Source organism: Bemisia tabaci, chromosome 7, assembly GCF_918797505.1.
Source record: "Bemisia tabaci chromosome 7, PGI_BMITA_v3".
Classification (NCBI taxonomy): domain Eukaryota; kingdom Metazoa; phylum Arthropoda; class Insecta; order Hemiptera; family Aleyrodidae; genus Bemisia; species Bemisia tabaci.
The window spans coordinates 6,210,569-6,227,120 of NC_092799.1; the positions used below are offsets into that span (position 1 = coordinate 6,210,569).

General features: G+C 40.3%; 3 protein-coding genes across 4 annotated transcripts in view; 1 reads left to right on the forward strand and 2 right to left on the reverse strand.

The window, feature by feature from the left end:
* The window catches only part of LOC109032656 (glutathione S-transferase 1-1-like), a 13,349-nt gene extending 7,078 nt beyond the window's left edge, over positions 1-6,271 (reverse strand). The window contains exons 1-2 of one of the 2 annotated variants that reach the window (XM_072302094.1): positions 5,993-6,271; positions 1,746-2,122 (exon numbers count right to left, since the gene is read on the reverse strand). In XM_072302094.1, the coding sequence (XP_072158195.1) occupies positions 1,746-2,122; positions 5,993-6,063 (448 nt within the window). In that variant the 5' untranslated portion in view covers positions 6,064-6,271. Of the gene's footprint in view, positions 1-1,745; positions 2,161-5,992 lie in introns of those variants that run through there. The other variant, XM_072302095.1, reaches the window with a different exon arrangement.
* Positions 6,272-7,763: 1,492 nt separating this feature from the next.
* LOC109032716 (uncharacterized) lies at positions 7,764-9,699 on the forward strand. The gene is made up of 2 exons (XM_019044984.2): positions 7,764-7,976; positions 9,118-9,699. Exons 1-2 carry the CDS (start codon positions 7,914-7,916, stop codon positions 9,691-9,693), a joined length of 639 nt encoding a protein of 212 aa, XP_018900529.2. The 5' UTR covers positions 7,764-7,913; the 3' UTR covers positions 9,694-9,699.
* Positions 9,700-11,682: 1,983 nt separating this feature from the next.
* LOC109032660 (uncharacterized) overlaps positions 11,683-16,552 on the reverse strand; it is a 33,029-nt gene continuing 28,159 nt past the window's right edge. The window contains exon 5 of the mRNA XM_019044905.2: positions 11,683-12,525. Coding sequence (XP_018900450.2) covers positions 12,438-12,525 — 88 coding nt within the window. The 3' untranslated portion in view covers positions 11,683-12,437. The remainder of the gene's footprint in view (positions 12,526-16,552) is intronic.

Genomic DNA, 16,552 nt, shown 5'->3' on the forward strand with positions numbered 1-16,552 from the left:
TTGGGATAAATACCTAACTCATCAAACCTACGAACACTTTTTGTCTCCTCCTCTTCAACTGTTTCTCATACTTTTAAATGTTGAAATTCCGGAAATCCTGTATTTTATGACATGCTAAAAATTTCAAGATCAGTATCTGTTCAGGAGCTAAAAATCGTTTAAAATACTATTTATTGTGTGGTGCACATCTTGACTGAAAATTTTTCTTGCTGGAGCAATGAATTATTTTGTCTGAAATTACGAAAAGAATCAGAATTTCAATCTACACGGAGAAAAAACCCTCGTGCGTGGGACCCGAAGTTTAGGTCATATGGATCCCTAAAGTTTTCAGATTGAGCATCTGAACACTTCAGGTCTAGCTGTCGAGGTTCGGATCACACATCTGAAGCTTCGGCTCTTACATCTGAAGTACTTCAGATGTGAGAACCAAAGTTTTTCGGATGTGAAAACGGAAGTACTTCAGATGTAAGAACTGAAGTTTCAGATGTGTGATCCAAACCTCAGCAGCTGGACCTCAAGTATTCGGATGCTCAATCCGAAAACTTCAGAGATTCATATGACCTAAACTTCGGGTCCCACGCACGAAGTTTTTCTCTCCGTGAAAGTTAGCATATTTGACTATTTGCCTAGAGATTTGACAAAAAAGAAATGTTGAGGGCAACTGAAATGGATTTTTGGCGGCGATCTGCAGGCATTTCGAGACGGGACCGTGTCCGTGATGAGAGAATTCGCCAGGTGATGAAGGTTGAGAAAAATATCGTGCACGACGTCATGTCCAGGCAGTTATGCCGGCATGGACATGTGCAAAGAATGTCGGAGGAGAGGTTGCCCACAGGCCCGCCACATCCCATCTCGGGCCCTGGTACCAATTTTCTGGCCCGGGCCCCTAGCACAGGGGGGGGGGGGGGGGTCCGGGAGGCCTCCCCCGGAAAATTTTGAAATTTTAAATCTATTTGGACGCATTATGAAGCTCTTATGATGGAGATTTTCCATCAATTTCTGCAGAATAATTACGCCTTTTTGTTTACTTTCAGCACCAAGAACTTTCGAATTGTTGCATTCAAAACATCTATAAATTTTTTTTGAGGGGGCAGATGATAATTTTCAATTCTATGGGGAGCCGGGCCCCCCTGGACTCCCCTTTCGTACGTCTATGGCAAGGGAGTTAAGCCATTGAAGTCGAGGATCCCCAGAAAGGAGCCTCTTAGCATCCGACAACGGAAGAAAATGAAACACAGTTACTAAAAATATCATTCTACATATACTCAAAATCTTGAAAATCTCTAAAAAAGTAAGAAAAATTTTTATAGTGCCCTAGCGTGTTTTTGAAACTTTATTCACCTTTTGCGGAATTTTTAGGGTAATTTTTTCACTTTTTCCTACGAGACAAGGGTTACACATGAATTCGTAGTGGTTTGTCACCTGCGTCACGGGCCCCTCCAGGGCCCGGGCCCCGGTACCAAGGACCCAGTATCCCCCCCCTTGTGGCGGGCCTGGTTGCCCAAACAAGCTTTGGATTGGGTACCACCTGGGAAGAGGCGACGGGGACGTCCCGTAAAGGGTTGGCGGCAGGGCGTTGACGAAGAGATGTTGCGGCGTCAGTTGCCCGATAACCTCTGGGAAGACAGGCATATGTGGCGTTTGGGTGTCGTAGAACGCCAGAGTGCGTTGTAAAGCGACTTTATATATATATTTGACAAAATGCCTGATTTGACTATTTGCCTGCGACATCCATAATCACTTACCTGCAAACATGAACGGGAGGTAGTAGTCGGCGAAACTCTTGAAGAGCGTGCCCATGTCGAAGAAGAGCATCCTGTCGACGAGCCCGCGTTTCTTGGCGTCCCTGGGGTACAGCGAGTCGTCCGAGCCCATGTACTCGTTGGCCAGGTACATGATGATGGCCCGGCTCTCGCTGAGGTAGTAGCCGTTGTCGTCCAGGGTAGGCACCTGTCCCGCAGGGTTCTTCCCCCCCAGTTTTTGTCGCTTATCGTCCTCGCTACGGAGGTCGACCCACTCCAGCTCCAACCTCACTCCGATGAGACTGGCGGCCAGCAACACACCGCGACACGGCGCGCTCTCCATCACGTAGAATAGTTTCGGCGGCGTCCGCGGTCCGGATCTGAAAGGGCACAAGGAATTTTGATTCGGTTTAATCATTTAGATGAAAGAAGGAAACTTGAATTTCGTGACTTTCATCTCCTTCGCAATTCTCACTGGAAAAAAAACCTTGGGATCTAGAGTCCAGACTCTTGAAAACATTGATGAGAAAAAATACTCTTGATTCAATCGGATTTTTGCTTGAATCAAAACGAAATCCGCTTAAATTAAGAGGCTTGGTTCTTGATTTAAGCTAGATTCTGATTGAATCAAGAGTACTTTTTCTTGTCGATGTTTTAAGAGCCTGGACTCTAGATCCAATGTGTTTTTTCCAGTGCTGATTTTCCTTTTAAAATACACAGAAGGGGAAACGAAAATGATGGAGGTTGACCGTGAATGACGCGAGTGAATTAGCAGGGTGTCTACGATCCTGGAATTTTCGGGAAGTCCAGAAATAGTGCTGATTTTTTAAGGGCGGTCCGGAATTATTGAAAAAGAACGAAAATTCCGATCTAAGAGGGCGGAAGAATTTTTGATTCAATTTAATAATTTAGATGAAAGAAGAAAACTTGAATTTCGTGACTTTCACCTTTTTCAATTCTGATTTTCCTTGTAAAATACACAGAAAGGGAAACGAGAATGATGAAGGTTGACAGTGAATTAGCAGGGTGTCTTCGATTCCGGAATTTTCGGAAAGTCTAGAAATGGTACAAATTTTTTAAGGGCGGTCCGGAAGTATTGAAAAAGTGCGGAAATTCCGATCTGAGAGGGCGGAAGAAATTTTGATTCAATCTAATAATTTAGATGAAAGAAGAAAACTTGAATTTCGTGACTTTCACCTTTTTCAATTCTGATTTTCCTCGTAAAATACACAGAAGGGGAAACGAGAATGATGGAGGTTGATCGTGAATGACGCGAGTGAATTAGCAGGGTGTCTACAATTCCGGAAAGTCCAGAAGTAGTACTGGTTTTTAAGGGCAGTCCGGAAGTATTGAAAAAGTGTGGTAATTCCGCAAGGAGGTCCGGAATTTTTTTCATATTTGGTCATGTTTGTCATGATTTGTCATTTGAGCGAGAAATTCAAATTTTTGAAATATTTCGAATTTCGTCAATTGGAGGTACTAAAAAAGTACAGATTTTTTCTGTTCAGGAGGTACTGAACTTCTTGGGAATGTGCTAAAAAGATACTTTTAAAGTACTGATCTTTAGCCAGCCTGTTTTAATAGACACCCTGATGAGGTTATAGAATGACCGATGATTTTTAATGTAAAGTAGGGGAGGGGGACCTGCCAACATACATACAAACATACTCCCCCCCCCCCCTCGAACTTCTTCTAAGTTTAGTGCTGACGCTAAGGTTATACACTGAGAAATTACTACGATTAAAGTGCGCATTCCTGCAGTCTTGCAAGCGCTTATGCCTTTTACGCCAACTGATCGACTACACTGCGTCTGGCGCAATGCGAGAAGTATCCATGCAGTCTTGTAGGCGCTAATATGCGTGACACGCCGCACCGGCGCCGATCCCGACAGCACTGTTTGCGCAATGCGTTAAGTATTCCTTCAGTGTTGCAGGCACTAACATGCATCCGACGCATGCCGCACTGAGTTCAGCGCGATTATTCGAACTCGAGTTAGAATAATCGCGGTATCGGATGGTGGGGCTTAAAAGGTCCATGTTTTGTTTCGACGCCCTATAAGCATTCCAACGTTGCCTTGTTTCTTCCGAAAAAATATGTTTCCCGAGAAAAGTTAGGAAACTTCTCTGTGTTTGCTCTTTTAGATTGAACGGACCACTTGACAAGGTGCGAATTTAAGCACCCTGATACATGATACTCCATCAGAATTTCACGTAGAAAATGATTCTTGTATCAAAAACTACTGAAATCAACTTCTAGCTAAGATATTAACGTTTTTATTTAACATCGGTTACGGGAAATTTGAATTGTCCGGTCATTAATTTCTCGAAGTCACTTTTTATGGTTTCTGGCTCTTGCAACCTTATTCCAATCCGAACGATTTCCATTCCCGTTAGTATCTTCAAATACGTGCGCTCCCCTTTGTTTTGAATCGAAGCGAATACGAAGGGAAGAGCATTTCCCCTTTTCTTCCCCCATTATTCTGGCAGAATTGACTCAGAATTGACGCTGTGTGAAATACAGCGCGACGGAATGGTAAATTCTACCAATCTTTTTTCACGGTGTCTTCAGCAAAGTCAGAGCGTCTTCTTGCGTTACCCCTCGCCCCCAACATCCGTCTGTCTTCTTGCTCTTCTTGATACACTGCCAGTACGTGCGTGCACCCCGTTTGGATTGTATGTAATACTGATAACCACCTTGCGCTAAATTTTTACCCCCCCCCCCCTCCCCCCGCGCATTGTTGATGAATTGAGCTTTGTTGAAAAATTAAAAAGTATTTAAAAAAATAATAAATAAATAACGTATTAATACGTAGATGGAAGATTTTTTGGGAAAAAACGACAAATTTAAACAAAACTAATTGATGTAAGAGAATATTATTTTCTGAAAACAAGACTGTAAATGAAAAAAAAAAAACAATTAATTTAAAAAAGGGATTTCACGGAAAATTTTCAATGTGAATTCACCAGAAAAGCATAGGTGATAAAATAATAGGTTATTAGTGAAAGTGTCTTCAAGAGACCAATATAAGTTGCGAGGTCAGGTAGGAAAAATTTCTCTCTGCTCTGCTCATGTTTACGTTTCTATCATTATTGGGACAAACACCCGTAGGACTAAAGCCAGTGGGATATCTCACTAGTAGGACTTACTGTAATGGGACAAAAAACTAGTTGGAAGAAAGTATTAGGGAAACCTGATATAGGAAAAATAACCTAACACCCAGCGTGCAAACGGAATTCAAAATCTCATCTCCTCACCGACTTAATATTGTAATTTTCCTCCCTGAATAAGCAACCTTGAAGTGTTTGAGCTGCGAGCTGATTATTGAAAAATGTATTGACAAAATAAAAGGAAATCGGAGCGATCCTGCGGGTCGATTATTGAAATCAATTGACAAAGCTATAGACAAAGAAGACAAAAGAGATATGGAGGGATCCTATCGGTGGAAGTGGGTGGTTGCAATGGACAAAGAAGGTAGGCAGTACACTAACTAACGGCAACCCACGAGAGACCCGATAATTAGTCTATCATTTTCTCCCTTAGTCTATAGGACTCACCCATTTCAACCAATAGGATAGCTCCAAACTCCCTATGTCTGCTTTGTCTATCAATCTCACAGCCCGCTGTTGGTGGGAGCAATAGACAAAGGAGATAAGAAATATACTAAGTAACGGCAATCATTTTCCCCCCTCAGTCGATAACAACCATCCGCTTCAACCAATCGGATCGCTTCATTCTCTCCCTATCTTCTTTTTCTATAGCCCTCTCTATATACATTTGATAATCAGTCCGGAATGGACTCCCATGGACACACGTCCCAATGGACGCAACCCTTTTCGGCACAGCGACGTAAAAATCGGAGGGTTGAAAGAGGTCTTTTCGGCACATGCACTCACGCCTCAATTCGGCACTGATCGTTAGAAAACTCACCCTTTTTGGCACGAACATTTTGGAAGTTTATCCGTTCTAGGCAAAAGTTCAATATTTTACTTACCTAGATTGGCCCGAAGCGATGACCAATGCCGCGGAGGTACTTAATGAGAGCGTTTTCGCGTAAGTACAAGAACTTTCCTCAACTTTCAAAATTTACGGTGTGCCGAATTGGACCATTGTTTTTACCCTTTTCGGCACATTGTGCCGATGTGCGGTGTGCCAAAAATCAAATTAGTTTTGTGTCGAATAGGGCTGTTCGCGCCGAAATTGGACGCGCCCCCCACTCAGACACCCCGAATCCACCACTGACGGTTACATACCTCCGACTCGGCGAGCGCATCCCTTCAATCATTTTGTGGAAGAAATGATGTTGAATCGATCCGGTGGGCATTAATTTTTTCCGTGTCGATCGAAGAAAGGCTCCAAGGTCACGCGCAACCCCTGAAACTGTGCGTCGAACGGGGCAAGCAGGTTCGGAGCGAGCGGAGCGAACGGAGCGAACTGAGCGAGGCGTCAGAAACTGGCTCCCACTTTCTGAGGTTCCGTTCGGGGTATCCGATTGAACTGGAACTTCCTGGGCGTATTTAATGTCGATATCTCCAAATCTGTACAGAGGTGAAAAAAAAGCAATAGTTTGGGTCTTAATTATTGTTTTAAAAATTGTATAATCAGTTATTCTGATTCAACCGAAAACACTCCTGAAATCCTAAAGAATCTGCTGCAAGCGTTTTTTTTTTGTTTTTTTTTTTTTTCATTTTTGCAACGTGCACTAGAAAAAAAAACACATTGGATCTAGAGTCCAGGCTCTTGAAAACATTGGCAAAAAAAAGGACTCTTGATTCAATCAGATTAAAGCTTAAATCAAAAGGAAATCCGCTCAAATTAAGAGGCTTGGTTCTTGATCTAAGCTTAAATCTGATCGAATCAAGAGTATTTTTTCTTTTCGATGTTTTTAAGAGTCTGGACTCTAGATCCAATGTGTTTTTTCCAGTGTGAGGGGGCACGACTTTGCATAATAATGCGGCAATACCGGTGCCCAAAATCATCCGATTTTCCTTTTGGTCACGAAGAAAGCAGTAGCTCGACCAACTTTAAAAAGAGGTGTCTCGGAGCTCTTATCCCCTTCAGCAGCAGTCATCAATACTACACATACATTACAATTACAAGAAAAACACGTGCCTGGTTACATAGCAGTGTACGGTGATCCACTTTCACTGGGCACCTTCAGAGACAAATTTTACTAAGAACCTCATCATGGAAACCCTTCCAACCGCGACGCAACCCATCTCAGCTGACTTGTACTTTTTGGTAGGAACATCTTCTAATTTTGAATTGTGAATTACATAAGGCTACCGATGAGGATATGTGTTCCAAGTGGCGGCTATTTTTAATGGTAATAAAAATTGCAAGCAAAACTCGTTTTGAAGGCACCAAATTATCACTACGCCAACACTGTTCATCCTTTCTCTAATACTTGGTTTTGGTTCATTTGTGTAAGTCTTTGTAGTCCACGCACTACCGGTTACTGCTCTATTGATTTCAGGGGTATTAATTTTTTGGTTTATTTAGATCAATCATCTTGAGTTAAAAGTTAGATATTTTTACCCTTAACGTACAGACGTATTAACATTCTCAAAGTGAATAGAATCTATTTCATTCATAGTGGACTAAATAGGATGACAATGATGGAGTTTTTTAGCCATCGTGCGCAAAAAGTTCAGCTTAAAGCTGATATCTCACTACAGAAGGAAAAAGCTCACACAAGCACAAGCGTGGTAGCAGGAAATTCAAGAGGCTGCGCTGCCCTTAGAACTGGCCCAACAAATGCAAAACGCGTCTGCAGATGCCTTCCTGAATGGACGTAACTAGTGTTGCTCCAAACAGCGTATCTCCTTGAGGGAAAATTGTGCTTGTGTGTGAGCTTTTTTCCTCATGTAGTGAGATATCAGCTTTAAGCTGAACTTTTTACGCTCGATGGCTTAAAAACTCCATCATTGTCTTACGACCCGTGCGTTTACCGCAATCAGTTTGGGTAAATAGGATGAACTTAATCTTATCTCCTATCAGCTGTGAACAACTTCAGACATAATTTTTATTCAATAGTTTTCTTATGGGTCATCAATTTGTTTTGTTTGACTTCGGATGTTGAGTGAACCCATTTTCCATTTTTATTCATAGTTTCTCGTGAATAGCATATGGTTTGCCATTCGGTCTAGTGTAATACAATGCATACAAACTACTATGCACGTATATTTGAAAATTAAGATATTTCCGTGCCTTCCTTTTACTTTACATTTACTAATGGTGGGTAATTTTTTTTACGAGTCGATTTTGTACGGAATAATTACAACAAAATTGATCGCGATTATGGTTCTCGGTCATTAATTATTGTAACCTTGTCTCAACTAAGTTAGTTAGTTATTTTGATTTACGACGATCAGCAACCAGGCTATTTATGTCGGGGACCAGCAGGAAACCTTACATTTTTAAATTTAATTGCTTAAATAGTTTTAAAATTTCGGTGGCTACCATTGGATCATCTCAGCTTAAAGGATGGACGTTATGAGGGAGGGAATTCAGAAATTTGATGCGTGTAGCATAGGTTTTTGGGCAAGAAAGCAAAATATGGTCGATTGTAAGGGGGGGAATGTTGACATAGAGCGCAGAATGGAACGCTTATCAATACAATTCTATGAAAATATATGTGTTCGCAAATCAGCACGTATAAGTTTGTTTATAGTGCGGTCATGAGCTTTAGATGACCTCGTCATTCTGATGATCGTGATCGAAACAGAAGATAAAACGAATAACAAATTTGTAAACCTAGTTATCAAAAAATTCTCCTAAAAATTACAAATAGTTATACATTTCAAGATCTATTGTTCATTTTAGAAATAAGTCTCTCGGGAACCTTTGTGAAGAAAAAGGTAGAGTCTCAGGCGAGAATCGAAATAAAGGTATTTTAACACAAGTGCCATAGAGCCTGGTTTCAAGCGGCCAATAGAAAACTGTTCTCCTTCATTTGGGTGAGTAGGCAAAAACGTATACCACGTGTCAAAATAATAACATCCTGAGACTCATTGATTTACTTTCATGCAAAATTGAGGTGTTGGGTGCAGGAGGGGCATTTCTCGGTCCCTATGTTTCGGAAGAGAGGAAGTTATTGGGCGACTTTTCTGGAATTTTTAGTTACCAGCATTGCAAAATCATGAGAAAAATGTAAAAGTGTTGAAGAATTCCATGCATTTGCTTTAACTATAAAGTGGATGAAACATTAGCATCGATCCTATGACACCGCAACTACGAAATGCTCTCACTACATGCAGCGCTTCAATCGAGATACAAATTTTAAAAAAGCCAATTTCAATATGATGAGCGTAACCCATATTATTGAAGCGAGCTTTAATTCCTCCTTTAATTTCTGTATTCTGTGATATCATTTCAGGTAGACTTCCTGGGCGTAAAATGTCAGGAAGAGCTGGACGATTATTTTGGCAAAACAGACGAGGCATTGAAAAAAGACGCGAGTCATTACTTGAGGGCCCTGGAAGTCTTTGAAATAACCAATTCTAGCTTCGATTCCTTAACGTCATCCATCAGGCACTTATTCAAGCACATAGATTTTTCCAGGCAAGATGAACTATCCTCAGTCTTATACGCGTTTCCAAAATTGCGACCGGATCTCTTCCCCTCAGTCGAGGAGAGGCGGATCGGCCAAAGAGAGTTCTCTTCCAGAATATCCAGCGTCTCTATCAGGAGGAAGGACGACCTTTTCTTCGTATTCTTCCCCACTCACACTGGTGTGCTATGGATGTTCAGGGACATTAATTTCAGGGAGGGAAAACTGTTCTACAAAATGGTTTCGGGGTTCAAGGATTTGGTTGTGGTGCAGCTTACCTGGGAAAAATCGGATGCGTTTAAAGGAAATCGAACGCTCACGGCACAGTATCGATGGGCTCCGATCAAGGATCGTTATACAAATGTTACGGTTGTAACACAAAAATTCAAAAATGAGCCCTGAATATTCTCCCGCCTTTCAAAAGGAATTATTTAAACCAACCTACACCGAGATAAAAAACACCCAGTTATTCTACCGTTATAACGGTAGTGTTACAAGGGATTCCATGGTACGAGAGTAGAACCGTGGGTTTTGTCATGGGAACGGAGTTCCCCATGATATTACAATCGTTCCGTTGCTTTCGCTATGGGATTCCCTATACCTCTGCGACCTTGAGCGTTTCGCCCAGTCTCCGATTTTTGGTTGATTTTCCGATGTATCAAAAACCGTTGTATTTTTTAGCCAATCGTGTCTCTACGTCAAGTTGTGTTGATTGCTAAAATTCGCTTTCAGCGAGTTTTTTTCCACCTTCAGATGTCGTGTCTGACTGGTAAATCTGCGCAGAACCACGAAGTTCCGTTTCTAGGCAAATTCCTTTTTTTGGGAGGTTCTGATTGGTTATTTTTCGCCATCAGTTTTCTGTTCGTTGGTGCAAAAGATCGCCTCCCTCGTTGCTCTTGAGAAGCCGCCATTATCCCACCTCAAATTTGAAAAATAGAAGTAAAGAAATAATAACCATCGTACAAGGTGGAAAATTGTTCTGGAGGACTCGTTACGGATATATGAGCCAAAATCGGAACTCGATTGATTGATTTATTCCATGAATACAGAAATATTGCCTGAGCTTACTGCCGCGATGGCAAATGCCTGCTGATATGAACCTTGAGACACATGATAGCATAGGCAAACAATGTCTCACAGAGAAAGGCGCTTAGCTCGTTTCTCCAGAAGCTACGAAGACGCGAATCGCCGAATCGCTCAAGGACAACTCTTGTGATAAGTCCCGCCCATCGTCCGAGTCTTTTAAATGCTATTTTTTCTCGAGCTGTCGCTGATCTGTGATAGCCTAGTTGACTGAGGCGTCTCATATTTTGATAAGGTGCGGGCAATAGGCGATCGGGAGTTCGATACCCGACGATAGGTGTCACTTTTTAATGGTTGTATTGAATGTTTTAGACCAATCATCAATAAATAATTAATACTAGATGATAAATGTACGAACATTTTCTCGTGAGTTAATATGTTAAACAAAAATACTGGAATATACCTCCTTCATATAATCAGCCACATGTTCCCCCAAATTAATGACGTTATTTTCTTTTTTCAATAAAGTTAATTTGCATTCAACGCTCGTAAGTTAAGCAAAAAGTACCTATTGATACAAATAGAAAGACATGAAAATAGTATGTCTAACATTTCAGTTGTTTTTTTTTTTTATTTATTTTTTGTTTTTTTGTTTTTTCAATACAACAAATTGACTGGGACTAGAATCATTGTATCTCTGAAGACAAAAGCTAAGTTTTTTGATACAGAAATACTAATATATTCATCCTTTATATAATCAGGGAGATGTTGACCCAAATATTGATGTATATTTTCTCTGTTCGCCCAAATCAATGATGGTATTTTCTTTTTTCAATAAAATTAATTCACATTCCACGTTCTTAAAGCAATATTTTCTCCAAAATTCAGCAAAAAATAACAATTTATACCTACGCAAAAAGTAAATAAATAAATAAATAAATAAATAAAGCAATGACATGAAAGTAGTATAGGTAGTACACATCTAACATTTCAGTTACATCTATTTGAATGAAAAAAATGGCAACTTAGGAAGCACATAGGTCACTTATTATGCGTATTCGGGCATATGCGTAGAGTAAAAATATCATACTTTACGCCGAAAAAACGAAACTGAAAGTTTAATGCGTTAACTTCCGAAAACCATACATAATCCAACGAAAATAAATAATTGGTAAATATAACAGCTTTCTTGTATGCAAAGAAAAAAATTAAAAATGTTAAAAAAGAGATGTCGACACAAAATTACATAGCCCCTTCAATCCTGAAGATACTACAAACGAACTGTACCTGAACATTTTCATATCCCAGAAGCAAAAGTTCCCATGACGAATATTGCTATCGCTAGCGATTGCAAAAACCAACTTGTTGATTCTTGTAACGATGAGCACGATGATATGACCGTGTTCACCGTAATATTACTGTGGGCACAGACATACTATTATGAGTAGGGTTGTGCTACTGTGCTCATCAATAATATTACCAAAATCCACGGTTCCACTACCGTGGAATCCAGTGCGACATTATTACCGCGGTAACCGTCGAGTAACCTTGCTTTTTTTCTCCGTGTAATCAGAAGTTATTTTTGAGCATCTAAAGTAAAAATAAATCCACTAAAACAAGATACGCTCCGGATCAATGACAGAATATTTTGCATGGGCCCTCAGTCTTGCTCCCCGAACCTCAGGCGCTATCCGTTTCACGCTGACCGCACTGTGTTTGATGCAATGCGTGAAGTATTCGTGCAGTCTTGCAGGCGCTTCTGTTTCCTTCCTTCTCATTTCCTACGAGTGACCCTCTCGCCCTAAATTGAGTTAGTATTTTCACCGACAAATTCATCAGTGATGATGAGGACAAAATAAATTGTAAATAAATATGGAGGGAATGAAAACATGGGTGAACAAGGCTAAAAATTAAAATTTCATCAACACTTAATACATAGTAGTCGTGTTATAAATAAAAGATAAGAAGAAAAAATCCATCAGTTCCCTCATTACATCTGTTTGGTGATTGGCGAGAGGCACTTAAATACATTGCGTGTAACACAGATGGCTAGCTACAATCGTGTCTCACGTTCCCTAATTGTTTACCTGGGCCATTACTGCGCATATTATGAATTTTGAAACTTACGGGATCAGTTCTATGGTCAAAATCAATGCTGACTTCGGCCGCATGGTGAACTCTCCGGGGATCACTCGCGCGGTTTTAGGATCTCTGAAAGAACACAAAAATAGGACTTCAGGCAATTGCACAAATGTTGCTAGTGAAATTTCCACCTCAGTCAATGCTTCATTAACAATCAATTTCACTCGGAGCCTTCAGTTTAAGACTATGGTTCATAAATATACCAAATGTAATTTTTGTGATCACAAGGAAACCTAGTTTGAAAGCATTAATCTGTTGATAAACTGTAGAAAGACTCTTTATCTTTCCACTTCTACAAACCAACAAACAGTCATTGTCATGTAACAGTATTAAGCGTATCCGAGTGATGGTATTCAACCGAGCTCATTACACTGTTGTGATGGATAAGGAAAGGGCCCTCACTTTCATCAACATGCAACAAGCCATTGACGGAGTTGAAAAAGTTGTATTTGAGTGTTGGTATTCAATCAAGCTCATTACACTGCTGTGACGGATAAGCGAAGCGCCTTCACTTTCATCAATATGCAACACGCACATTCATGGATCAATAATAGTTGCATCCTCGCCTTACCATCGTCTTCGTATTTATCGGCTGATGGTTAACTATTCCAATATCCATCAGCTCTCTTCGTAGTCTACGATTGCGTAGTCGGAGGCATGATCTATGGACAGCGAAGGGAATTCCGGTTTTACCGAGTGCTTCTTCAAATAATTCTTCTAGGCGCAGAAAATAATTAACGTAAAATTTGGCCTGAATGCCCAGATGGAACAATTAAATAATATTCTTTCGTGTTTTATTTTATCACAGTCGGGACTTTCTCGTTAAGTTCACGCTGAATAGATTTATTTTCAACACAAACTGTAACAGTTTTAAATGTCATTCCTCGTATTGCCTCTTTCGCCCATTCGTATAGCTGTTGAGCTGTTACATAAAGAATCTGGTATTTGTATGCTCGGCGAAGACTGTCCCTTGTCATCAAGCGTTGTAACGTAGCCCTTGGGCCATCACACGAGCCTTCTCCATGTGACATGGCAAGAAAATGGCCAGCGCGCAGATTCACAGAAATATGTCTAGTTTTAAAACATCAGTAGGTTATCCTGAAGGCGAAATCAGGCCAATCAACGCACAAACGACGACAAGTTCTCTTTTTGCTATACTTTTTTAAAAAAAAAAAAAAAAAAAAAAAAAAAAAAAAAAAAAAAAAAAAAAAAATTGGTGCGACGCGCCGGGACCGCTCAGAAGCATGTTATCTGGGATTTAGATATTCTTTCTTCAAGTCTAGGACACGCTTGATGAGCCTTTGTATACTATTCCAATTTACCTTTGCCTCGAACATTTGTCCTACTACATTTTCTGGGCAGAACTATTTGTCATGATAATTCTCTATTTGGATCCATCATTTTTGTGTCCACTGTGACAACAATGTGCAAGGAAGAATCTCAAGACCCACAGAGAAACTAAATATCTCGCTTGAGCCACGAAACTGGCGTGGACGGTGGGACAACAGCTCTGCCGTGCTAAGGAAGAACGCCGTATGAACCCTCAGGCGTTGGCAAATTTCCTTTGATAAAACACAAATTTCCTGGTCAACATATGAATATTTTTCTCCCAATTTCTCAGAGAACTTCGTTTGCAATTTCACCTAAAGCTCCTGAAAATTTCAAGGAAAATATCCATACCCTTACCTAAAAATAAACATTTTATCGAAGAAAATTTGGCACCTCTCGGATGTTCATACGGCGTTTTTCCTCAGCACGGCAGAGCTATTGCCTAGCACCGAATGGCTACGGAGACGAAATTACAGTTACACATCTACAAGCATTCAGATTCAATAGTAAATTTCCAAAAAAAAATGAAGGATGTAGTAGTAGTAGTAAAATAACTTTATTTTAAAGCGGTGCTTTAGCATCTAAGGCCAAACCCCTAAGAAGAAAAGAAAAATCCTCGACATTGTTGATACCTGAAGCCAATGACGGATTAAAGAGAATAGCCTACGCGAAACTGAGGTCTAATTTTTTTTCAATTGAAGATTATTAAAGCAATACGTACACAGTGATGTCATGGAAAACCGGGACATGTCAGGGAATCTTAAAAAGTCAGGAAAATTTTGGGAAAAATTGTCAATTTTGAAAATGGGTTTGACGTTTCGAACAACAAGGTACCTGGACATTTCACCTAAAAATTTCCACCAATACATCATTAGACCTAAAATTATTTTGCCTACTTCAACACACCCACAAAATTTGACCTAAAAACGTGTTTGTCTGCACTTTGTCGCATGTACAATAGGAAATTTTGTCCAGTCCTCCGAAGTGTCCTTATGTCCAATCCTACTTTGTACGCTGACAAAGTTTAAGTGCACGATCTGAGCTTGGCAAGGGAAGGTCCTGGAATTGAACGTATTTGCAGTCCTGTCTTCGGTTTTAAGCACACTCTTTGACTTGAGGAAGAAAGTGTCAAGAAAATCTGCGCATTTTTTTTCTTTTTCTTTTTCTTTTTAAGAACCAAATACTTACAAGGGAGCTTCCCAAGTGTAACCGGAATTTCGAGTTGAAATTTCGCATGAAGATACTAGAGATGATTTTAGGGATGCCGTATTTTTTCGTTTTTTCGAATGGGGTCGGGAAAGCCCTCAAAAAAAGGGCTAAAGATGCGAAAAAAACGCGTGCGCTAGCGGCACAAGGTAAACGTAGGTGATAGAGGCTCGTCTTCCTTATCAGTACCGCTCGGCCAAACGGTAGCGTGCTCGCCTCGCAGACGGGAGGTCGTAGGTTCGGATCCTGACTACAGTCTATAATTTTATTTTACTTTATGCTTGTTTTTTTTCACTTACTTTATTTTGCACCATTCTCTCCGCAAACCGACTTACGAGGTAGAACACGTAGTGACTGAAGATTTCTTACAAATGCTGATAAAAACTCGAAATTTCCTCGGATTGAAACGTTATATATAATTGAATAAACAAACACTCTAAAACTCACCAAATTTCGTCGCCAAGCTGAATTTTCGAAGTATCAGTCGAATCTGTATCTATATCTGACTGATACTCCGGAAATTCAGCTTGGCAACGAAATTTGGTGAGTTTTAGAGTTTTTGTTTATTCAATTATATATAACGTTTCAATCCGAGGAAATTTCGAGTTTTTATCAGCATTTGTAAGAAATCTTCAGTCACTACGTGTTCTACCTCGTAAGTCGGTTTGCGGAGAGAATGGTGCAAAATAAAGTAAGTGAAAAATAAACAAGCATAAAGTAAAATAAAATTATAGAATGTAGTCAGGATCCGAACCTACGACCTCCCGTCTGCGAGGCGAGCACGCTACCGTTTGGCCATGCGGTACTGATAAGGATGACGAGCCTCTATCACCTACGTTTACCTTGTGCCGCTAGCGCACGCGTTTTTTTCGCATCTTTAGCCCTTTTTTTGAGGGCTTTCCCGACCCCATTCGAAAAAACGAAAAAATACGGCATCCCTAAAATCATCTCTAGTATCTTCATGCGAAATTTCAACTCGAAATTCCGGTTACACTTGGGAAGCTCCCCTTGTTAGTCTAGTACACAGGGTGACAGGTGGAAATAACCTATTTAAAATGTCCACAAAATGTCCAACAAGAAATGTCCATGTGAATAACGTCCACTATAAAATGTCCAATTCATAAGTTGTCAATAGTAAATGATACAATTTGTCTATTATACATAAATACCCCTGAAAGTAATGCCCAATCATCGACTAGGTAAGTACGCTTAAAAGGTCCGCTATGTACTTATAAATTTTACCTGACTGATGATATAATCCAATAAAAGTGTAAAACTCACTTGCACGTATAAATTAGTTAAATTGCGGACGCGTTTCGCCAGCTCGCAACGTACTCCGGCATACTCAACGCGACTGGTTCCCTGACCCGCGGCGCGGTGGTCGCTATAATTTTCCTTCGCACCTCGCCTATTGAGGGTCCTGAACAGGGGATTGTTGATACACCGCTCAGATCTTGGTTGAAATTTTTAGGGTGCTTAAAGATAAAGATATTTTCCCAAGTTGTTAGATCTTGCTTTTTATTAATTGCCTTACGGAGCGAAGGATTTGTGTTTACTTCAT

What these genes read in the sequence shown, in the direction of transcription:
- LOC109032716 (XM_019044984.2), top strand. Translation starts at nt 7,914, where the DNA reads ATGCACGTATATTTGAAAATTAAGATATTTCCGTGCCTTCCTTTTACT. An exon ending in TTACTTTACATTTACTAATG is followed by an intron (nt 7,977 to 9,117) that starts GTGGGTAATTTT and finishes ATATCATTTCAG; the next exon opens with GTAGACTTCCTGGGCGTAAA.